Raw genomic sequence first — 25,474 nt, 5'->3', positions numbered from 1 at the left:
CCCTTTGAAGACTTATAATTATAATTCAAGGCTCAAAAATAAATTCTTGCAGGAATAACTGGACGTTTTAGTCTATCCATCAACTTTGCACATGAAAAGTAAAGTTAGTAGTACAATTGCGGTGTGCTATTATAAATTCTTATGGTGTAATAACACAAGATAGGATCCAGCATCAGCCCGGCATTATATACTGACTGTATACTCACTCAACAACCAGGCACTTCGCCACTCAGTCACAATATTGAGCTTAGCCCGCATCTTCGTTAATGGCCCAGGCTCGGTATCCTGACTCCTGCTGTCACTCCTGATAAACACTTTTGCGGATGTCTCAGATTTCTTCGGGCTTCTCTCACTCTTATCCCCAACTACTGTTGGAAGGGCTACCCAACGAAGTGGTCCTTTCGTAGGTCTCAAAGGTCGGTCAATATCTAATAAGAAAATATAGTTTACATCCAGCAGATACACACATTGTAATAATATAAATCAATATAAAAAAAGTATGTATCACAACTTATTGACACGAACAGTTTTGTTTTGTAAACATCAAAACTAACAAGCCCTGATGTCATGGAGGATATTAGTTCAGTTTCCTTTTTTTTTTTTTTTTTCTTTAACAGGAATATTTGATTGCAATTTTTTGTTTTACAGTGAATGTGTCACGGGTGTGTCAGAAGCTGCTTTGGCTTTGCAGACACTTTCTTAACTTTTTGATCCAGTGGCAACCTCCCTCCGGCTCTAATTGACACACCTGGGTGTTTATAGACTCCTAGCCTGCTGCTGGGAATCACTGATGATATTTCCATTTCCCCCTGTTGAGGTTTGGAACTACAACAGTTGGCTATCTTGCTCTTTGGTGTTGCTGTAGGATGTCTGTCTTACATCTCTGAGTCTACTCAAGATAAGTGTTCCCATTGTTCATCTATCCCAGCTGTCTTTAGTGGTAGTGGGGATCGACTAGTGCCTACCCCATCCTTCCCTAAGCAGGGCTTATCACCACAGTCAGGCAGGAATATATATATAGGGATGTTTAGGTCAGACAGGCTTGCGATAGATCTGCCTAGGGGTCCACACTCCCCCCCCTTCGCTAGTGTTGAGCTCCTTTCCACTCATCCCTTTGTGTTGCACTTAGTTTTTACTACACTGTGCGTGACAGAATGAGTTACTGGATCAACAATGGAGGGCTGAGAGCAAGATGTTGGATGGCGAGATAAGAGTGAGGGGTGATGAGCCATAAGCAGATAGTAAGCCATGGGAAAAGTCAGCTGTAAAGATGGCTATTACATTTTAACTCCTCTCTGACATCAGACGTACTATTCCGTCCATGTGCCCTGGGCCTGTCTGACCATGGACGGAATAGTGTGGTTTGTGGCCGAGTGTCAGCTGATTCTCACAGCTGACTAATGGCACTTTAACCCCCGGAATACTGCAATTGAACATGATCTCAGCATTCCGGGAGCAGGCAGAGGGCTGACAGCCCCTCTGCCTTTGGATCGGAGACCCCGCGGCGTGACGCGGGGTCCCGATCGCTACTATGGTAACCAAATGTCGTCATGGCGACATCCGGGTTATCAGAGCTGTGAAACTTCCTGTCATGCGCAGTGCATGATCAGAAAGTCTCTCATGGCTGCGTGTTTTGCTCACGGACACATGGTCAGTGGAAACACACTGACATGTGCACAGACCCATTTACTTGAATAGGCAAATAGTGCTCCGTTCCTCCCAAGTCTCTCCGCATGGCTGCCCAATGGTAGAAAATTCTGTGACACACCCATGGTGTCAATATGATCACTGCACCCCTAGATGAATTCTTTGAGAGGTGTAGTTCATAAAATGGGGTCACTTATGGGGGGGGGGGTTTCTGCTGTTTTGGCACCTCATGGGCTCTCCCAGTGGGTCATGGCACCTCCAAACCATAACAGTAAAATCTGGTGCTCCTTCCCTTCTGAGCTCTGCTATGTGACCAAACAGTGGTTTACCCCCACACATGGGGTATCGGCATACTCAGGACAAATTGCATAACTCTTGGGGTCCAATTTCTTCTGTTACCCTTGGGAAAATAAAAAACTGGGGGCGTAAAGATCATTTTTATGATTTTTTATTTTTACGACTCTACGTTATAAACATCTGTGAGGCACTTGGGGGTTCAAAGTGCTCACACATCTAAATAAGTTCCTTAGGGGGTTTAGTTTCCAAAATGGTGTCATTTGTGGGGGGGGGGGTTCCACTGTTTAGGCACATCAGGGGCTCTCCAAACACGACATGGCGTCCAATCTTAATTCCAGCCAATTTTTCGTTGAAGTAAAACGGCGCTCCTTCCCTTCCGACCTCTGCCATGCGCCCAAACAGTGGTTTTCCTGCACTTATGGGGTATCTGCATACTCAGGACAAATTGCACAACAACTTTTGGGGTCCAATTTCTCCTGTTACTATTGGTAAAATTAAAAAAAAATTGGATCTGAATTAAATTTTTGTGAAAAATAAGTTAAATGGTCATTTTTTTTTTTTTTTAAACATTCCAAAAAATCCTGTGAAGCATCTGAAGGGTTAATAAACTTCTTGAATGTGTTTTTGAGCACCTTCAGGGGTGCAGTTTTTAAAATGGTGTCACTTTTGGGTATTTTCTATCATGTAGTCCCCTCAAAGTGACTTCAAATGTGATGTGGTCCCTAAAAAAAAAAAAAAAAAAAATGGTGGTGTAAAAATGAGAAATCGCTGGTCAAATTTTAACCCTTTATAACTTCCAAACAAAAAAAAAATTTTGGTTCTAAAATTGTCCTGATGTAAAGTAGAAAATGTTACTTATTAAGTATTTTATGTGACATAGCTCTGTGATTTAAGGGCATGAAAATTCAAAGTTGGAAAATTGCGAAATTTTCAAAATTTTTGCCAAATTTCAGTTTTTTCACAAATAAACGCAAGTCATATCAAAGAAATGTTACCACTATCATGAACTGCAATATGTCACGAGAAAACAATGTCAGAATCACCAGGATCCATGGAAGCGTTCGAGTTATTACCTCATAAAGGGACAGTGGTCAGATTTGTAAAAATTGGCCCGGTCATGAATGTGCAAACCACCTTTGGGGGTAAAGGGGTTAAAGTCACAGAAAAAAAAAATCAAATGGGATATGTACAAAATGTTTGATAGATGCAGCTTCTTGATATACAACTATTTTGAGAGTGCCTCGTTGTAGGCATGGCTCTCTCCTTTCTCTTTTAGAGAAGTTCCAAAAATTCCAGAGCACGCTTACAATGTTCTCAATCCCTATGAGTAAATGGAGAGAGCTATACATGCTCACAGCTCCATTTTAAAGACAGGTTCAGGTACTAGAGATGGGAATGCCATAAATGTCCAAGATAAGATGCCCTATTACAACCCTGGTTGATCAAGTAAGTGAATGTAGTCCTTGGAAAAGCCAACGTTCAGTTGACTAGCATGGCCAAAATAAAAGTGGCTTGTTTGGGCCCAATCTACTCACAAGCCCCCGGAACACAATGCTACAGTTGATCCTTGCTCCACCAAGAATGCCCAAAGGAGGCTCCCAATATCATGTCCTGTCTGAGAACAATCTTTGGTAATGACCTCCAGTCAAACATAATTGAATGTCAAACATAATTGTGTTGGATCCCCCATGCCTAATATCTCTGGCAGACTCCTCTGAGTATGACTGGGTTTTGATACACTAACCTGCCTGTCCATCAGAAGACATCCATTGTCTGTAAGATTTGGGCACCGATGGCCATACATGTTTCTCATATCTGCTGTTGTTATCCATAACAATGCAGTTTTTTTGCTTTGGTTCTTTCTGGTGCATAATTTTACTCACCCCTATAAACGTGAAAAAAATGTTAGTTTCTGAAAACTTTACGAAACCAATAAAGATGTTTAGCTTACTAAGGCTACTTTCACACTAGCGTCGTGTGACGTACGTTGCAATGCGTCGTTTTGGAGAAAAAACGCATCCTGCAAAGTTGCCTGCAGGATGTGTTTTTTCTCCATAGACTTGCATTAGCGACGCATTGCGACGTATGGCCACACGTCGCATCCGTCGTGCGACGGATGCGTCGTGTTTTGGCGGCCGCGACGCACAAGAAAACGTTACATGTAACGTTTTTTTGTGCGTCGTGTCCGCCTTTTTCGACAGCGCATACGCAGCCGAAACTCCGCCCCCTCCTCCCCGGACATTACAATGGGGCAGTGGATGCGTTGAAAAACTGCATCCGCCGCCCCCGTTGTGCAAATCTTTCACAACGTGCGTCGGTACGTCGGCATGACGCATAGCGACGTACCGACTTTCAAGTGTGAAAGTAGCCTAACATGATACAAGTTGGAAATCAGCACACCTTGGACCAGAAAGTCACCAAGTGCACCAATATCCATCGCCTTCATGGGAGGTATTATCCAGGCATCATGACTCAAAGGATCTGCTTTGGACTACCCCATAATACCTTCTGATGACCCTATATCAAGAATGAGGAAATGCGTGGAAGTCGCTGTGAACTGGCACTTTATTATGTGGTATCTCCTTGTGCCCCTTTTGGTGTGTATGTTTATGCACATGTGGTTCATGTATCACATCTACATTTTATTACGTATGACCTATTTTTTTTTTTATAGTCACTCTGTCCATATTTATAGATATTCAGTCTTTTTGTTCTCCCAAATTCATGCAGATAAGGGGTGACTTTCTGTGAGTACAGGGCTCCCAAGGGCCTTTCAGGGTTAGATGACGGTGAACGGTGGCGCCAAATCTGGCATGCTTTATTTAGGGTGCCAACCTCTACGGTCAGGTGGGGTATTTCTTAGGGAAAATATCAGGTCCTCATTTGCCCTGTATCCTGCAGCTTGAAGTAATATATTGTATCATCCAAGTAGAGGTGGGTGTATCGATTTGCGAGATCCCAATCCATTGACCAAGTCAGTAGTCTTTAGCCAAAAAGATTAAAAATCCCCGGGATCTGGCCACAACTTGTATCTCCCATCCAAGTTGGGGGATCAGAGTCGCGCCAATCAATCCGCCTATCTTTGAGTAACTATGCTGTGGTAAAGCAATATTTTCCACTTTAGATCTCTGAAAAACCCACAATAATTTATGCATTTTTTACCCAATTCAGTTTATTTGCTCAGCTGGATTAAAAATGCATTTCACAGGGAAATCTTTGGGTGGCTCTGCAAGGGTCCACATTTGCCCATTGCACTGAGGGCACCAGTGACAGACACTATATGGTGCATCTATGGCGGCCACTTTTTGGGAACAGTAAGGGGAGAAATGACAGGATATGGGAGCATCTGTGAAATCTCACCCATGCATGCGACTTCCATGGAAGTTGATGCTTTTGTGTACGCCTAAAAATACAGACAGGGAGTGTAACGTAACTGTGCCTGCTCCATTGTAGTGAATGGTTCCTTCAGGGGTTCCGGACAAATCTCAATTTTTGAGGTTCCATACGGAATCGCAAGATGGAGTCTCAAAAGTGTGGTTAAATGTATTGTGAACATAGCCTGAGAATTTCATACGGTGGATTTCCTACATCACACAACCTCTATTTCTCCTAAGATGACACCAATACAGCTTAACTGAAACACAGTACCTGAGTAAAGCTCTCTCTCAAAATCATTTTCTGTGGCATAGACATATTTTCCAACCTTAGGATTCATCAGATCTTGAAGTCTCAAGGGTGGTGCCAATTCATAATGCTTAATGGATAAAGTTTCTGCGGTTTTGTTTTTTCCGCCAATGTCCTGCACTTGTTTTTGAGGTGGAAAATAACCTGGAATCCTATAGGAGAGGGTCATCATCAGAGACTGTAAATGTGGAATACAGAACATGACAATGTTTACCAACTTACTTGTAAAAGACTGAAAGAAGTGTTCCTGCTTTACACTCATCTGGAATATCCTTAAGATCCTCTACTTTATAGTTTTTCAGTTCTTTACAGGTCATTAAATCTTCTTCAGTCGTGTGATCACCATTGATAATCTCAGTGGAGGTACTCCATGCAGAGTTTTTGGAGAGCCTTTCCTTGGCATCTCTTCGTTCATTGTGTTCATGTTTTCTCCACTGACTATTTCCAAAGTTGATGCAACTTTTTGATTTTAGTTTTTTGGAGGGAACAAACGTTTCAACACAACTTACACGCCGGTGTTCTGTCTGTAACTTGTGTTGTTTTGGTCGTAGCCTTAAGATGGTTCTCATTCCTTTTTGCGGAATAACATTCGAGGCATCGTACACAACTTTCGTATCCCAATCTTGGTAAGAGAGGCTGGCCATACCTCGATCCTTTATCACCTCTTTAGAAAAAAGAAGTTCGCTAGCTACATTCTGAATGTAATTTTCGTGACATTTTAAGGAATGTTGATTCGATGGGTGGAAATCGATGACAGGAGATGACAGAGAGGGTGGAAATCCATTCTTCAATATCTTGAGTTTTCCAATCTTTTGATATGGTTCTTCAGAGAATATGTTCTGTTCACAGTAAAGTGTAGGTCGCTCCATCACAAGGATTATTTTGCTTTTACACGAAAAAAAGATAAGAAAAAAAATATTTGAGCTACTGGATCATGTAGTCTGCAATAGATTTTTTTTTCCCATTAAACAAAGTTGTAATACGACGGTGCATTTTCTTCTTATTTTTGTGATATTTGATTGTTTGTTTTTTTTCTCTGGGACAATGCTTTTAATTAAGATTGTGTCTATTACTGCAGCTCAATTTCATTAACTTGCATTGAATGTCACCTGCAGCACCGGACACAACTCTTGGTCATGAGTGGCACGTTTTTTAAAAAAGAAAAGCATAACTTTCTAATTTCTTAATAAGATAAATTTAATTTAAAAAGTATGAAGTGGTAAAAAAGGATGAAAAAAGCAATCTATGAGTATGTAAACAGCACTGCTCAAAATTCGAGGAAGAGCTGATTGCTTCTGTCCCTTCGATTTTAGCTCTCAGAGGGGGACCCCAACGAAAGGCTAAATCATGGGGGAAGAAGTGATCAGCAGATCCTTGAAGATGTGTACTTGAGCAAAGATTGCTACACATCCTTCATCTCATTGTTAAAAATTTGTGATACGCGACTATAACAATTTTTTTTTTTTCAAAGTTTAATTTCCCTTTAAATGTTTTCTTGTTGTTAAAGGGGTTGTCCACTACTAAAACAACCACTTCTCAATACGTATGTTTTGTTCCTAGTAAAATAATTACACATATACGCACCGATGCTGGCGCCGTTCCAGCGATGTGGGCACTGTCACTCCCAGGGTTTGCATGACATTGTCACGTCACACAATCCCTGTGGCTGCTTCACTCTCCCCTCCTTTGGATAATTAATGTACATCCCAAGGAAAAGAAAGCTGCTGCTCTCCCTCACTTCTTCCGGATGAGTGTGATATGTCCGAAGGAGGCTGTCAATTAGTCACAGGGATAGTATGACGTAACAATGTCACATGAGCCCCAGGAGGGAGAGAACGCCGCCAGCACCGGAGGGAAGTATAGATGTTATTATTTTACAAAGAGCAAACTTATGGATTTAGAAGGGTTTGTGGTACGGGACCAACCCCTTTAATTCTCTATCTTTCATAGCCATCCCCAGTGTAAAGTGAAAAAAAGAAAAACATAACCTCAACTATACTAAACCTCAGTGCACGTGACCACTGCTACAATCACTAGTGGTTAATTGCAATTTTCATTAGCAAGACCACTAAGCCCAGAGATTGGCTGCAGTGCCTACATGCTCCATATTTGTGATCACACTGCTTCAGCCTGTCAACAATGATCAGGGGCAGCAATTAAGAGGCTGCGCAGATCCTGAGGATAATGAGTAAAGCTGAGTTTGTTAATTAATACTGGAAAACCCCTTTACGCTAAAGCATCTTTACAGTATAAAATCCCCACCAGACAAGAAACCAACCACATCTCCGCACCCTGTCTAGCGGGTATTGAATGATATAGTGACACATTGGAGTTACAGTGGGGCAAAAAAGTATTTAGTCAGTCAGCAATAGTGCAAGTTCCACCACTTAAAAAGATGAGAGGCGTCTGTAATTTACATCATAGGTAGACCTCAACTATGGGAGACAAACTGAGAAAAAAAAATCCAGAAAATCACATTGTCTGTTTTTTTTTCATTTTATTTGCATATTATGGTGGAAAATAAGTATTTGGTCAGAAACAAGCAATCAAGATTTCTGGCTCTCACAGACCTGTAACTTCTTCTTTAAGAGTCTCCTCTTTCCTCCACTCATTACCTGTAGCAATGGCACCTGTTTAAACTTGTTATCAGTATAAAAAGACACCTGTGCACACCCTCAAACAGTCTGACTCCAAACTCCACTATGGTGAAGACCAAAGAGCTGTCAAAGGACACCAGAAACAAAATTGTAGCCCTGCACCAGGCTGGGAAGACTGAATCTGCAATAGCCAACCAGCTTGGAGTGAAGAAATCAACTGTGGGAGCAATAATTAGAAAATGGAAGACATACAAGACCACTGATAATCTCCCTCGATCTGGTGCTCCACGCAAAATCCCACCCCGTGGGGTCAGAATGATCACAAGAACGGTGAGCAAAAATCCCAGAACCACGCGGGGGGACCTAGTGAATGAACTGCAGAGAGCTGGGACCAATGTAACAAGGCCTACCATAAGTAACACACTACGCCACCATGGACTCAGATCCTGCAGTGCCAGACGTGTCCCACTGCTTAAGCCTGTACATGTCCGGGCCCGTCTGAAGTTTGCTAGAGAGCATTTGGATGATCCAGAGGAGTTTTGGGAGAATGTCCTATGGTCTGATGAAACCAAACTGGAACTGTTTGGTAGAAACACAACTTGTCGTGTTTGGAGGAAAAAGAATACTGAGTTGCATCCATCAAACACCATACCTACAGTAAAGCATGGTGGTGGAAACATCATGCTTTGGGGCTGTTTCTCTGCAAAGGGGCCAGGACGACTGATCCGGGTACATGAAAGAATGAATGGGGCCATGTATCGTGAGATTTTGAGTGCAAACCTCCTTCCATCAGCAAGGGCATTGAAGATGAAACGTGGCTGGGTCTTTCAACATGACAATGATCCAAAGCACACCGCCAGGGCAACGAAGGAGTGGCTTCGTAAGAAGCATTTCAAGGTCCTGGAGTGGCCTAGCCAGTCTCCAGATCTCAACCCTATAGAAAACCTTTGGAGGGAGTTGAAAGTCCGTGTTGCCAAGCGAAAAGCCAAAAACATCACTGCTCTAGAGGAGATCTGCATGGAGGAATGGGCCAACATACCAACAACAGTGTGTGGCAACCTTGTGAAGACTTACAGAAAACGTTTGACCTCTGTCATTGCCAACAAAGGATATATCACAAAGTATTGAGATGAAATTTTGTTTCTGACCAAATACTTATTTTCCACCATAATATGCAAATAAAATGAAAAAAAAACAGACAATGTGATTTTCTGGATTTTTTTTTCTCAGTTTGTCTCCCATAGTTGAGGTCTACCTATGATGTAAATTACAGACGCCTCTCATCTTTTTAAGTGGTGGAACTTGCACTATTGCTGACTGACTAAATACTTTTTTGCCCCACTGTATATGTAGATAAGTTGAATGTATTTAGGCTCTAACATTTATTTGTATAAATACCTTACACCATGGGCGTACCCAGAATCAAAACTAGCGGAGAGGCAAGCCATGGTCGTTCAGGTTGTAAAATTTTAGAATAAAAAAGGTGAATGAAACTTCTCCATACAGCATAATGAGTGAGCCCCATACCTGTACATACATTAGCCCGAGCCCACTGAGCCCAGCACCACCTGTATATACATCATCACCAGCCCACTGAGCCCAGCACCACCTGTATATACATCATCACCAGCTCACTGAGCCCAGCACCTGTATATACATCATCACCAGCTCCAGGCAACTGAGCCCAGCACCTGTATATACATCATCACCAGCCCCAGCCCACTGAGCCCAGCACCTGTGAATATATCATCACCAGCCCCAGCCCACTGAGCCTAGCACCTGTATATACATCATCACCAGTCCCAGCCCACTGAGCTCAGCACCTGTATATACATCAACACCGGCCCACTGAGCTCAGCACCACCTCTATATTTCATCCCCAGCCCACTGAGCCCAGTACCAACTGTATATATATCATCACTGTCAGGAACACCGCACTGCACTTGCTCATTGAGCCAGTGCATGTGTCCTGAGTAAGACAAACTGTGCTCTAAGATACCTGTGGAGCGGGCAGCAGCACTGAAGATGCCTGCTTCAGACCAGCAGGACCTGAAGCACATGACTGCTATGGGCGTGGCCTAAACTCCAAAGAGAGGCCACAATAATTAACCCCAGGTGTGCAGGTCAGAACCTGCACTGGGATCAAGACAGTACCCCCCTCTCAACGGGTGGCCTCTGGACCCCCAGGCTTCCCCGGGTATTTGGCATGGAAAGCCCGAACCAGGCGATCCCCATGTACCGAGTGAGCAGGGACCCATGAGCGATCCTCTGGTCCATATCCCTTCCAGTGGACCAGGTACTGCAAGGAGCGGCACACCCGCCGAGAGTCCACAATATGTCCGACCTCATACTCCAAGTGACCCTCCACCAACACTGGAGGAACAACAGACTCTGAGTCCTCCTTGACAGACCCCATGGGTTTCAACAGAGATTTATGGAACACATTGGATATTTTTAAGGAGGCGGGGAGACGCAACCTATATGCCACTGGGTTGACTATCTCCATAATCTCATACAGACCAATGAACTTTGGTCCCAATTTAACTGATGGTACCTTCAAGTTGATGTTGCATGTGGAAAGCCAAACCTTCTCCCCCACCTGAAACATGTGTCCCGGGGCTCTCTTTTTGTCAGCGAAATATTTGTACCTCCCCTGGGCCCGATAGATATTACACTGGACTTCAGCCCAGAGGTTTTTTTAACCGTTGAACGGATCCCTCCGCCCCTGGACAATCGGAATCTACCTGTGAAAACTCCCCAAAATAAGGATTAAACCCATAATTCAGTGAATTCCGCCAATGGTAACGCATCACACCAATCCTCCTGTCTGGCGGAGGTCAGACACCTGAGAATTTATTCCAGGGATTGATTGGTGCGTTCCATCTGACCATTACTCTCCGGGTAATATGCCAACGAGAAGGAGAGTGAGATGCCCAATTTCTTACAGAATGCCCTCCAAAATTTGGCCACAAACTGCACACCTCTGTCAGACACAACATTCAGGGGTACCCCATGCAATCGGACCACATGCTGCACAAACAACCTTGACAATGTTTCTGCTGAGGGTAATGCTGCCAAAGGAATGAAATGGGTCGGTTTTGAAAACCTATCCACCACCACCCAGATCACGATATTGCCCCTGGAAGGTGGAAGACCGGTAATAAAGTCCATGGCCGGTTATGCAAGATTTTGGAACGGGCACACACACCACAAGCAGAAATGAATTTCTTGACATTGGACCCCAGTGAAGGCCACTAAAACCCTGGCTACTGCGCCTCTCTAGTGGCCGTGATACCGAGATGAGCACTCAGCCTAGACTCATGAAACTCCTGCAGAAGTCTAGGCCGCAATAAATCTTCTGGAACAAACAATTTATCCCCTGACCTGGTCACCGGAGCTAGGAACTGAGCCCTCAAAATTTCTTGTTCCAACTCTGATGAGACCCCCGCCACTACCACCCCTGGGGGAAGAATGGAGGATGGCGGCTCGGGGGAGACACCGGGTCAAAACTTCTGGACAGGGCATCCGCTTTAACATTTTTGGACCCCGGTCGAAAAGTAATGGAGAATTGAAATTGTGAAAAAAAAAAAGTGACCAACGGGCTTGTCTAGGAGTAAGCCTCTTAGCAGATTCAAGGTATGCCAAATTTTTGTGATCCGTGATAACAGTGATAGGGTGAGCCACCCCTTCCAATAAGTGCCTCCATTCTTCGAATGCCAGCTTGACCGCAAGAAGTTCTCTATTGCCTACATAATTTCTCTCGGCGGAAGAGAACTTCTTGGAGAAGAAGGCACAGGGTTTGAGATTAGTAAGGGTGGCCGGACCCTGGGACAGCACTGCCCTTAACCCCACTTCAGAAGCATCCACCTCCACAATGAATGGTTTGTACGGGTCTGGCTGAACCAACACCGGGGCGGACATGAAACTTTTCTTAATAGCTGAGAAGGACTCCTTAGTGAGTCCCCACCAATTTTTTACATCAGCCCCCTCCCGGGTAAGATCCGTGAGTGGTTTAACCACTTGTGAGACACCTTTTAATGAATCTCCAGTAATAGTTCGCAAATCTTAAGAAGCGCTGGAGCCCCTTGAGGTCTCGAGGCTGAACCGAGTCAGCGATCACCAGCATATTATGAGGATCCATACGAAACCCCTCACAGGACACAATCAGCCCCAAAAATGACAGTTCCTGTATGAAAAACGAACATTTTTCCAATTTAACAAACAATTGGTTCTCCCTGAGTCTCTGGAGAACTGTCCGTAGGTGTTGCAAGTGAGACTGACTGTCCGGGGAATACACCAAAATGTCATTCAAATAAATGATAACAAAACGGCCTATCAAGTCAGAAAATATAACATTGATAAAGTTCTGGAAAATAGCAGGGGCAATAGTTAACCCAAACTGTTATGAGTTCATTTTCTCCTTCACCTCTGATATCTGATGAACTCCCTCTGCTGGTGAAAGGAGGTAGTGAAATTGATCTGGATGGGAAGAACCTGTCATCTGAACAGGTGGAGTGTGATTGGACATCCAGAATTTCTGAGTGGATATAAGGCAGCCGACGCCCTACAGGGTTGCTTGTGATCCTTTTTGCTCTGAGCTCTGGCATCCAGTTTAGTTCCTGTCTACTAAAAGCTAAGATTTTGCTCTGCTATTTTTCCATGAGATTTTGTCTGTTTACTTAGTGTTTGTGTTCAGCCTGCCCTGGTTGGGACGGGCTGAACTCCATTTTTGTCTCTAATCAGTTGATCTCTTTGCTCTGTCTTCAGAATATACCTGAGTGCTGATAGTGATTTTGAAGTCTAGTGACTTCAGGGCCTTTTCTATCAGACGTGTTGGACATTATTTTTGGCAGGGTTTTTTGCGTGATTGCAGCCAGCATCTTTTCTGTCCTTTCCTATCTAGTTAGTTGGGCCCCATCATTTGCTCAGCCTGTCTTTCTGTCTGTTTGTGTTTTCATCTGTTTTTCACCGGCAATACATGTTGGGGGCTGTCTATTGCTTTAGGGTCTGCTCTGAGGCAGTTTAGATTTCCCCTTTCTTTCCTTAGGCTTATTTAGCTTTCCGGCTGTGACGAGGGGTCTAGGGCACGTAGGAACCCCCCACGGCTACTGTTAGTTGTGGTGAATAGGATCAGGGGTCTGCAATCCGCTAGCTACCAACCTCTCCGGTTTTCTGGACTTAGCTTGTGTTTTTGTTTTTTCCTCCTCTGGTGACTCATTCATAACAGAATCACCAGCCATACCGCAGATTCTAGGGTACTCAATAGCAGGAAAGAATTGTAAAAAAAAAAAAAAAAAAGGTGTCAGAATTTTTTTTTTTGTGTATATTTATTCCTCTATTTCTCTGAGGCCGTAGGGGGAATTTTTTCTCAATGGAGATTAAGCAATTGTCTGATCGTGTGGAGCAGCTCATTGCTGAAGTGCGGGGAATTTCCGCCTATCTTGCTCATTCACATGCTGCTGAACCAAAGATCCCTACTCCTGATGTGTTTTTTGGGGATCGGTCTACATTTTTTAATTTTAAGAATAATTGTAAATTATTTTTTGCCTTGAAGCCTAACTCATCGGGGAGCTCCGCACAGCAGGTTAAAATTGTCATCTCTTTGCTGCACGGCGATCCCCAGGATTGGGCGTTTTCTTTAAAACCTGATGATCCTATTCTAACTAATGTGACCGCATTCTTTCAAGCCTTGGGGTTGTTGTATGATGAACCTAATGCTATTGATCAGGCTGAAAAGGCCCTGTTGGCATTGAGCCAGGGTCAGGATTCTGCAGAGTTGTACTGTCAAAAATTCCGAAAGTGGGCGGTCCTTACTACCTGGAATGATGGTGCCTTGGCAGCTCTCTTTCGGAAGGGTTTGTCAGAAACCGTAAAAGATACTATGGTGGGATTTCCTGTTCCCTCTGGTCTTGACGATTCTATGTCATTAGTCATTCAGGTTGATCGGCGTTTGCGTGAACGCAAAACTGCACGAGAGGTGTTGCCACCTGTTGAACAAATGTCTGAACCTATGCAATGTGATAGAGTTTTGTCTAGGGCGCAACGTCAGGAGTTCAGAAGGCGTAATAAGCTGTGTTTTTTTTTTGTGGAGATGCCTCTCATATTATTTTTGTCTGCCCTAAACGAGAGAAACGTTTTGCACACACATTTGCTGTGGGTGGTGTTCAACCTAAGTTTCTTCTGGCAATTACTCTGATCTGCTCCCTGTCCACATTTTCCGCTAAGGCTTTTGTGGATTCGGGAGCAGCTCTGAACCTGATGGACTTGGATTTTGCAAAACGTTGTGGGTTTCCTATGACACCTCTGCGGACGCCTATCCCTTTGAGGGGTATTGATGCTACTCCTTTGGCGAATAAACCTCAGTTTTGGACCCAGGTGGTAATGCGGGTCACCCCAGACCATCAAGAAAATTGTAGAATTTTGGTGTTGCATAATTTGCATGATACCATTGTTCTGGGGTTTCCTTGGTTGCAAATCCATAATCCCAGTTTTGGATTGGAAATCTTTGTCTATGGTGAGTTGTGGTTGTCGGTGTGCCCTTAGTGACGCTCCTGTTTTCTCCACCTCTCCCCAGTCGCATGATGTTCCGGACTATTTGGCTGATTTTTATGATGTATTTAGTGAGAATGAGTCTGCGTCTTTGCCTCCTCATAGGAGTTATGACTGTGCAATTTAGCTGAGCCCTGGGTGTAAATTTCCCAAGGGTCGACTTTTCAATTTATCTGTACCCGAGCACGAGGGTATGTGATCCTATATTAAGGAGTCGTTGGAGAAGGGTCATATTAGACCATCCTCTTCACCCTTAGGTGCTGTTTTTTTTTTCGTGGCCAAGAAAGATGGTTCATTAAGGCCTTGTATTGACTATCGTTCCCTCAACAAAATTACTGTTAAATATCAGTATCCGTTACCCCTGATTTCTGATCAATTCTCCAGAGTTAAAGGTGCTTGCTGGTTTACTAAGCTTGACCTCAGGGGGGCGTATAATCTTATTCGCATTAAGCATGGGGATGAATGGAAGACGGCGTTTAATACTCCGGAGGGACATTTTGAGTACCTGGTGATGCCTTTTGGGCTCACTAATGCCAATTCTGTCTTCCAGTGCTTCATGAATGATATTTTCCGAGACTTTGTGGATAAATTTTTTATCATCTATCTGGATGATATTTTGCTCTTTTCCAGGGATTGGGACACTCATGTGGAACATGTTCGGACTGTGTTCCGGATTTTGAGGGAGAATTCCCTGTATGTCAAGGGATCGAAATGCCTTTTTGGGGTAGAGGATTTCATTGGAGACATTGGTTGGAGGGAGCTAAACATCAAGTCGTGGTCCTTACTGACCACAAGAATTTGATTTACGTTGAGTCGGCCAAACGCTTGAATCCTAGACAGGCTAGGTGGGCCTTGTTTTTCACACGTTTTGATTTTGTGGTCTCTTTTCTTCCGGGCACTAAGAATGTCAAGGCAGACGCCCTCTCTAGGAGTTTCTTTGCTGATTCTCCTATTGTGACCAAGCCTGCTACCATCTTAGGTGAGGGGGTAGTTCTTTCTGCCATCTCGCCAGATTTGAGACGTGCTCTGGAAGAGTTTCAGGAGGACAAACCTGAAACCTGAAAGCGTTGTCCCATTGGAAAATTGTATGTTCCTGACCAGTGGAGGAAGAGAGTAATGTCTGAAGTTCATTGCTCCGCGTTGGCTGGTCATCCAGGTATTTTTGGTACTAGAGATTTGGTGAGTCGGTCTTTTTGGTGGCCCGCCTTGTCTCGTGATGTCAGGAATTTTGTGCAGTCCTGTGGGACTTGCTCCCGGTCTAAACCTTGTTCTCGCTCTAGTGGGTTGTTGATGCCTTTGCCGGTGCCCAGGAGGCCATGGACCCATATTTCAATGGATTTTATCTCTGATATGCCTGTCTCTCAGAGAATGACTGTTATTTGGGTGATTTGTGATAGATTCTCTAAGATGGTCCATCTTGTACCACTCCCTAAGTTGCCATCTTCCTCAGAGTTGGTGCCCTTGTTTTTGCAACAGGTGGTTCGCTTGCACGGGATTCCTGAGAACATTGTTTTTGACAGAGGAGTTCAGTTTGTTTCTAGATTTTGGAGGACTTTCTGTTCCAAGCTGGGAATTCAGTTGTCCTTCTCTGCGTTTCACCCTCAGACCAATTGGCAGACGAAGAGAACAAACCAGACTTTGGAGTCGTTTTTGAGATGTTTTATTTCTGCTGATCAGGATGATTGGGTTTCATTTTTGCCCTTGGCCGAATTTGCTTTAAATAATAATAGAGCTAGTTCTGCCACTTTGATGTCACCTTTTTTTTGTAACTTCGGGTTTCATCCTCGATTCTCTTCAGGGCAGGTGGATTCTTCTGCCTGCCCAGGTGTTGACACTGTGGTGGAGAGAATGCACCAGATCTGGGACCAAGTGGTGGATAAGTTGTCTCTCTGCCAGGAAAAGGCCCAGCGGTTTTCCAACCGGCATAGGACCATTGGTCCCCGGTTTAAGGTGGGTGATATGGTTTGGTTGTCATCAAAGAATATCTCTATGAAGGTGGCTTCTCCAAAGTTTAAACCTAGATTTATTGGACCTTACAAGATTTTGGAGATTCTTAATCTGGTCTCTTTTCGATTGGCTCTTCCTGTTACATTCAAGATCCATAACGTGTTTCATAAGTCTCTGTTAAAGAGGTTTGTTGAGCCAGTAGTTCCTGTGGTGGCACCTCCTGACCCTGTATTGGTTGAAGGTAATGTGGAATATGAGGTTGAGAAGATACTGGACACTCGTCTGGTTAGACGGAGACTCCAGTATTTGGTTAAATGTAAGGGTTATGGCCAGGAGGATAATTCTTGGGTCTCTGCATCTGATATTCATGCCGAAAGATTGGCTCGTGCTTTTCATCGGGCCCATCCTGATAGCCCTGGTGGCGTGGATGAGTGTTGGTGACCCCTCCTCAAGGGGGAGGTACTGTTATGAGTTCATTTTCTCCTTCACCTCTGATGTCTGATGAACTCCCTCTACTGGTGAAAGGAGGTAGTGAAATTGATCTGGATGGGAAGAACCTGTCATCTGAACAGGTGGAGTGTGATTGGACATCCAGAATTTCTGAGTGGATATAAGGCAGCCGACGCCCTACAGGGTTGCTGGTGATCCTTTCTGCTCTGAGCTCTGGCATTCAGTTTCGTTCCTGTCTACTAAAAGCTAAGTTTTTGCTCTGCTATTTTTCCATGAGATTTTGTCTGTTTACTTAGTGTTTGTGTTCAGCCTGCCCTGGTTGGGACGGGCTGAACTCCATTTTTGTCTCTGATCAGTTGATCTCTTTGCTCTGTCTTCAGAATATACCTGAGTGCTGATATAGTGATTTTGAAGTCTAGTGACTTCAGGGCCTTTTCTATCAGACGTGTTGGACTTTATTTTTGGCAGGGTTTTTTGCGTGATTGCAGCCAGCACCTTTTCTGTCCTTTCCTATCTAGTTAGTTGGGCCCCATCATTTGCTCAGCCTGTCTTTCTGTCTGTGTTTGTGTTTTCATCTGTTTTTCACCGACAATACATGTTGGGGGCTGTATATTGCTTTGGGGTCTGCTCTGGGGCAGTTTAGATTTCCCCTTTCTTTCCTTAGGCTTATTTAGCTTTCCGGCTGTGACGAGGGGTCTAGGGCACCGTAGGAACCCCCCACGGCTACTGTTAGTTGTGGTGAATAGGATCAGGGGTCTGCAATCCGCTAGCTACCAACCTCTCCGGTTTTCTGGACTTAGCTTGTGTTTTTGTTTTTTCCTCCTCTGGTGACTCATTCATAACACCAAACGGCATAATTAGGTTTTCAAAGAGTCCATCTGATGTGAGGAACGCCGTTTTCCACTTGTCCCCTTCCTGAACCCTTATCAGGTTGTAGGCCCCCCGGAGATCTAATTTGGAGAACCATTGGGCACCAGATAACTGGTTACATAAGTCTGGGATGAGGGGAAGTAGGTAAGTGTTCCTAACAGTTATCTTGTTAAGCTCCCGAAAGTCGAGGCATGGCCGCAAACCACCATCTTTCTTCTTTACAAAGAAGAATCCTGCTGCCACGGAAGACACAGAAGGCCTGATATGCCCTTTGTGGAGACTCTCAGCTATGTAGTCCATCATGGCTTGGTGCTCTGGCCCGGACAAATTGAACAACCGAACCTTAGGTAACTTGGCCCCAGGTAAAATCAATGGCACAATCGTAGGGTCTATGTGGTGGCAGCGCCTCAGCCTCACTTTCGGAAAATACGTCTTCGAAATCCTTCAGGTACTCTGGAATACCTTCCAGACCAACAGACGACACAGATACGGATTTAACAGAGTTAACAAGAGGTCCCAGGTTACAACATTTATCTTTGCATCCCCATTTGGTGATCTTCCCCGTTACCCAATCAATGGTCTGTGTTATGAACGGGTCACCGAGGAGGAAAAAAAAACAACAAGCTAAGTCTCAGAAAACCAGAGAGGTTTGGTAACTATCTTAACCACACAACTAGCAGCAGTCGTGGAGCGTTCCATCGATGGTCCTATACGCCTCGTCACAACCGGAGAGCTACATAAGCCTAAAGCAGGAAAAGAGGAAAACTAACTGCTCCAGAGCAGACCCCAAAGGAAAGACAGCCCCACATGTACGGTGAAGCAAGATGAAAACACAAACAAAGGCAGGAAAATAGGCTGAGCAAACGATGGGACCTGACTAACCAGAAAGGACAGGAAAGGAAAGCCACTGTCTGCAATCTGCCAAAAAACCCTACCAAAATAATGTCCAACATGTCTGATAGCAAAATTAACCCTGAAGTCACTAGACTTCTCCCACTATATCAACACTCTGAAATATTCTGAAACAGAGCAAAAAGAGGCCAATCTAATAAGGGACAAAAAGGCAAATTGGCAAATACAGATAAATAGGAGTGGAAGTTCAGCATAGCCCCAGCAGGGGCAAGCTGACCACACAAGAAACTGAATTGACCAACAAGCGCAAGTGTGAACATTAGCAAAAAAACAAACTTAATTGAGAAGACTGGAAGAGAGCTGAAGTCCAAGACCTGAGAAGCAGACTGAATCACCAGCACCAGGATAGGGCGTCAGCTGTCTTATATCCAGTCTGATACTCCAGAGATCCAATCGTTATCCTCCTCATCAGGTGGCAGATCACTACCACTTAAACCAACCTCACTACCTCCTGTCACTACCAGAGGGTGAACAGAAGAACTCTCAACTGCTGGAACAGAAAATGAGCTCATAACAGGTCTGATTATGGCATTGAAGCCAAGGCATCCCCAGTACCAGTCCTGCAGGCAAGTTAACACAAGACAGCTTAGTTTTCCACATGAGTGGGACCCACTTTCAGAGAAAAAAGTTCAGACCTGCAACAGATACCGTCCTGGGTAAGAGGGGACGAGTCAATTGCCAAAAGTTTAACAGGATCCTGAAGCCTGACTGTCCCTATCTTATTAAGAGTCATAATCCGGGTATCAATCAGGTTAACAGCAGAGCCATAGTCAACAAAAGCGGTAGTCTGAACAGGATCATCACCAAGTTCCAGTTCCACCTGAAGCACAATTTTTGCAAGTGAGGAAAAATGTACCTGAAGGTCTGGGTAGCCTCCTCGACTACTACCCAGACCTAGTCGTTTCCCGCCATCTTGGAGGATGACGGACAGGAGGGGCAGTCCTTCTTCCAATGTCCAGATTCTCCACAATAGAAGCACAACTTGTCATGATCCATGCTGGATTACGACAGATAAAAGCACTAGTAACTTTTTTTTCCCCTTAAGCAGGTGGTTTCAGTTCTAGTTTTGCCCCCCGGTGGCCATTAGGGTCATTGCACTTGATGTTTTCTTTGCTTTCCTTTTGCCCCCGGTGGTCACTGGGATTATAGCAGCTTTTGGCCCCTGATCATTTGACCATTCCCTTTTCCTATATAGGGTCACATGGTCTATGAGCAGGTATTGGTGATGTTGCTCATTTCCAACCAAGACTGGTGAAGGAAGGAACTACAGAGAGCAGCTCAGGGGAGCTCTGGTGTAAAGTCTGGTGAAGGAAGGAATTACAGAGAGGTGTTCCTTGCAGCTCCGACAAAGCTTGGAGAAGTAGCAGCTATTCTGGAGGAAAGCTGCATTCTCGTGTTGGACTCTGTTGCTGGGAGAGATAGCAACAGAGCAAAGCTAAGTGGTGTTTCCCTGTTTGTTTTTTTCCCTGGTGTGTATTAGTACAGCGGTGGGGCCAGTGCCTGCACCACCCAGCTCCCTAGCAAGGGATAGGTGTAGGGTGTGCTAGGGTGACAGGTTCCAGCTCGGCGACAGGTGAGGAGCCTGTATAGGGAACGTTAGGAGTGTGAGGGACACTGACTCAGGGGAGTGCAGGAGGTCTTCACGTCCCCATTCCCTATCGCAGGGCCCACCATTGTAATTGTTTCCCCTTCCCCCGTGTCTTGTTTTAGTTACCGGCCTGCGGGTCGTGTCACACAGGACAGTTACACGTGCCATGTCTTGTTGTTACCGACCAGCGGGTCGTGTCACACAGGACGGGTCCACGTGACACAACTGCTTCTCCCGGCGGTGTCTTCTTTCCTTCTCACAGGTGACAGCGCTCACCTCCATAGCCACAGGAGGAGTCTGGGTCTCACCTCCACTGGAGAATAATGATGTTTCAAATTGCATAACACCTATTGCCCGCAGTCTGCGATCCATGCGAACCGCTTGGGTCATGGCATCCTCCAGGGAGTCAGGTGGAGGATGAAGTGCCAGGGTATCCTTCAGACGTTCACACAGGCCTCTACGGAACAACCCCCGAAGGGTGGCATCACTCCAAGAAATCTCGGCTTCCGAATGTCTAAATTAAGAACAGAACCACTCTGCCGAGTTCTTCCCCTGGCAGACACTCATCACCTTGTCCTCAGCTAAACGCACTCTATCCGGCTCATTGTAAATATGCCCTAAGGCCTTTCCTTTTCTGCCCACAGTCATTTTCTCTGGGGCAGAAAAGGAAAGAGAAAATGCCTAGGCTTGTGGGGCCCCCCTAAGTAGGGACATAACCACCCCCGCCTTCTGTTTCTCATCCCCAGAGGACCGGGGTCTCAAGGAGAAAAAGAGCTTACAGCCCTCCTTAAACACTCTAAATTCATTTTTGTTACCAGCAAACGTATCGGGTAACTTAACCGGGGATTCGGGTGGGTCTAAAATGACATCTCTAGTCCCCACCTGCTGAAACCCTGCAGAAAGCGCCCCGTGAACCAAGTCCGCAACCTGCCGTTGGGACTGGGCCAGAGTTTGGTGTTCCAAACTTACAGTAGCTTCTGCAACGACTGAGTCAAGCATTTCACCTGCTCAGATTAAGCATGCATGGGTCCATGCTGCAGAAGTGAGAAGAAAAAAAAAAAAGTTCACGGTCAGTTATAATGTCAGGATCAGGAACACTGTACTGCACTTGCTCACTGAGCCAGTGCATGTGTCCTGAGTAAGACAAACTGTGCTCTAAGATACCTGTGGAGCTGGCAGCAGCAATGAAGATGGTGCTTCAGACCAGCAGGACCTGAAGCACGTGACTGCTATGGGCGTGGCCTAAACTCCAGAGAGCTAGGAGCTGCAGGAAAACTCCTAGAAAGTTAACTACAGGACAAAGTTACCAATGGGCATAGACAGAGACGTAAACAGATCAGGCAGGGGTCAAAGCAAAAGATAGCATGACAATACTAAAGGGCTAGACAGAACGGATAGTCAGGACATAGCCAAGAAGTCAGAAACCAGAAAGCACATATACAGTACAGAATCAACAGGCAAACTCACAACGGGGGACAGAACCGGGTCAGAACCATAGAAGCAAGCTAGAAGACAGGCGCAAGGCACAGGCACACAGATGTCACCACACTCAGCCAATGGCAAAAGTATAACTGACGGGGGATTGGAGCTTCCCAGGGCTATAAGAAGCTCTCCCCGAACCAAAGAGAGGCCACAATAATTAACCTCAGGTGTGCAGGTCAGAACCTGCACTGGGATCAAGACATTAACCCCTGGCGTGCAGGTCAATACCTGCACTGGGATCATGACAATCACCAGGTCCAGCCCCAGTCCACTGAGCCCAGCACCACCTGTATATACATCATCACCAGATCCAGCCCACTGAGCTCAGCACCACCTGTATATGCATCATCACCAGATCCAGCCCCAGCCCACTGAGCCAGGCACCACCTGTATGTACATCAGCGCAGCCACAGACAGCCCCTGTCTATACATCAGCCCAGCCAGTCCCCAGCCCCTGTATACATCAGCCCAGCCAGCCCCTGTATACACCAGCCCCCGTATACATCAGCCCAGCCAGCCCCTGTATACATCAGCCCCCAGCCCCTGTATACATCAGCCCAGCCAGGCCCCATATACATCAGCCCAGCCAGCCCCAGCCCCTGTATATGCCAGCCCCAGTATACATCAGCCCAGCCAGCCTCTAGCCCCTGTATACATCAGCCCAGCCAGCCCCCAGCCCCAGTATACATCAGCCCAGCCAGCCCCTGTATCCATCAGCCCAGCCAGCCCCTGTATACATCAGCCCAGCCAGCCCCCAGCCCCTGTATACATCAGCCCAGCCAGCCCCCATATACATCAGCCCCCAGCCCCTGTATACATCAGCCCAGCCAGCCCCAGCCCCTGTATATGCCAGCCCCAGTATACATCAGCCCAGCCAGCCTCCAGCCCCTGTATACATCAGCCCCCAGCCCCAGTATACATCAGCCCAGCCAGCCCCTGTATACATCAGTCCAGCCCCAGCTCAGCACCTGTCCTGTCTGACACTGTAGGGATTGCCTCTGGAGTGCACGGGTACTCTCCTCCGGATGCCTGATTTGAGGCTGTCACTGACCTTATACGTTCAGTGGTGCGCTACAGCCAGGGGCTGGAGACGGGGAGAGCAGAGCGCTCTCTCTCCGCCCACAAAGAACGTCCTGACGTTCAACGTCAGGTGTTCTTATTAACCCCCTATCATGTACAGGGCACCCGGGCCAATGTACGCACCTGTAAAGCTGCCAGCGCTGTGCCTGAAGGTTTAAAGGGCCAGCGGCAGGATAGGTGCGCGGCGCGCCACTGCTTCTAGGGAGGGGCAGCTGCCCTCCCCGTCCGACGGTGGGTACGCCCATGCCTTACACCCTATATTAAAGTCTGCAAATTGCAATAAACTTTCTCCAAAGCAAAGAATGTAGATCAAAGATTAAATATATTTACCTGTAAAAGTAGAACAGAACTAATCTCCAAAGAGGAGATTGCGATCACTCGGCTCCTGCAAAGTGGCAGCCAGGTCAGTGTTGTGCACAGCAGTGCTAAGCAACGCGTCCAAGAATGTCATTGTGCTGCTGATCCTGCACTTTACATGCTTTTTTTATTTGTGCCGTCGTGAAATATTTGCTAAAACGATAATATAATACAAAATAGAATGTAGCAACTTTAAGCAGAAGTTGCTTTAAATTTATATGTATGTAAATATATATACCAAAGCTGAACACCCTTTCCCCTAAAATTGAGAAGTCAATGCCCCTGTTTCTTGCTCCTGTCACATTGCCTATACTTGTCCTTATAGAATCTAACTGCTAATTTTACATTTACTAAAGTGGTGGAGTTTGCAAATAACCTAATTACTATAGTTGCTGATTGACCTCCTAGGGACTTCTTGGGAAAGGTAGAGGATTGGTGTTTTGGGGTACACTCCATCCATGGTACTCAAAGCTGCACATCCACCCAAGTTCTCTCGTGCCATGAAATCATCTCCTTGTGTATTAAGGATATAATGGACCTGGAATTCCTGGAAGGGCAGACGGGTCACGTGCAAAACCAGAAGTGTTGGCTTCTGAGATCTGAAAGGAAGTGACGAGAGGACAGTTGGCACTATGTGATTGCATTAAAAGAGGCACTCTGGCTGGCAATGTCATTCTGGGGGCATCCTCACTCTTACGTGATTTGTAATATATGAGGAGCACTGTAGAATCATAAAAATATTTGAAGGGAAAAGTGTAGACACCAAAATATATGAGGGTCTTTGCTGTGTAGGCACCAAACTGTATAAGGAGTAGTGATGAGCGAGCAGGCTCGCCACTACTTGGTGCTCGCCCGAGTATCACTATGCTTGGAGTACTCGGCGAACACCGAGTATTTCCGGGATTACTTGGCAGGTACTCGGGTCTCCACCCAGCATTTTTGGCGGACTTTAGAGACCCAATCACAGTGCAGGGATTGTCTGCCAGGCCATGAAATGCCCACAGCCATCTTTTTTGTGGTCATGCAGTGATTGGCTGGCCGCACATTTGTCGGACAGCGACAGATCCTGCGCCAATAGCAGGGGTCTGTGCTGGGGTATGCGGGGCTGTGCTGGAGTCTATGTCTGTGCGGGTCTGCCGGGGCTGTGCGGTTGTATGTGCGGGGGTCTGCGGGGCTGTGCTGGGGTCTGTGCGGGGGTATGTGGGTCTGTGCTGGGCTGTGCGGGTCTGCCGGGGCCGTGCGGGGGTATGCGGGGTTGTGCCGGGGTCTGTGCCAGGCTGTGCTGGGGTCTTGCAGGGCTGTGCGGGGGTAAGCGGGTCTGTGTGGGGGTATGCGGGGCTGGGAGGGGGTCTGTGCAGAGGTATGCGGGTCTATGCGGTTGTCTATGAGGGGCTATGCTGGGGTCTGTGCGGGGGGTCTGTGGGGCTGTGTGGGGGTCCATAGATATATCCATAGATATATCAAAAGATAGATCCTTAGATATATCCATAGATATACAGCCATATATATTTTTTAAAAAAAGGAAAAAAAGGCGTGGGCTCCCGCGCAATTTTCTGCACCAGAGGGGGGAAAGCCGATGACCGGGAGCCAATATTTGTAGCCTGGGAAGGGGGTAATACCCATGGCCCCTTCCCGGGCTATGAATATCAGCCCGCAGCTGTCTGCATAGCCTTTACTGGCTATTAAAATAGGGGGACCTCAAACAAAAATGATGTGGGGTGCCCCTATATTGTATAGCCAGAAAGGCTACGCAGACAGCTGCGGGCTGATATTCATAACCTAGGAAGGGGCCATGGATATTGCCCCCCCCCCGGCTACAAATACCAGCCCACAGCCACCACAGAAACGGCGCATCTCTAAGATGCGTCAATTCTGGCACTTAGCCCCTCTCTTCCCACTGCCCTGTAGCTGTGGCATATGGAGTAATATGGGGTTAATGTCACCTTGCTATTGTAAGGTGACATTAAGCCCGGTTAATAATGGAGAGGCGTCAATAAGACGCCTATCCATTATT

General features: G+C 45.9%; 1 protein-coding gene across 5 annotated transcripts in view; it reads right to left on the bottom strand.

The window, feature by feature from the left end:
* Positions 1–25,474, bottom strand: part of HEATR4 (HEAT repeat containing 4) — a 73,190-nt gene that overhangs the window by 42,189 nt on the left and 5,527 nt on the right. For 3 of the 5 annotated variants that reach the window (XM_073586200.1, XM_073586219.1, XM_073586229.1), the window contains exons 2-6: positions 23,434–23,613; positions 5,851–6,513; positions 5,593–5,780; positions 3,689–3,829; positions 207–428 (exon numbers count right to left, since the gene is read on the bottom strand). In XM_073586200.1, the coding sequence (XP_073442301.1) occupies positions 207–428; positions 3,689–3,829; positions 5,593–5,780; positions 5,851–6,497 (1,198 nt within the window). In that variant the 5' untranslated portion in view covers positions 6,498–6,513; positions 23,434–23,613. The remainder of the gene's footprint in view (positions 1–206; positions 429–3,688; positions 3,830–5,592; positions 5,781–5,850; positions 6,514–23,433; positions 23,614–25,474) is intronic. The other 2 variants (XM_073586239.1, XM_073586209.1) reach the window with 2 other exon arrangements.

The sequence above is a fragment of the Dendrobates tinctorius genome, unplaced genomic scaffold (assembly GCF_039654945.1).
Source record: "Dendrobates tinctorius isolate UK_male_01 unplaced genomic scaffold, ASM3965494v1 ptg000010l, whole genome shotgun sequence".
NCBI classification, from domain to species: domain Eukaryota; kingdom Metazoa; phylum Chordata; class Amphibia; order Anura; family Dendrobatidae; genus Dendrobates; species Dendrobates tinctorius.
Note: the sequence above shows the minus strand (reverse complement) of the source record. Positions and strands in the feature narration are given on the sequence as shown.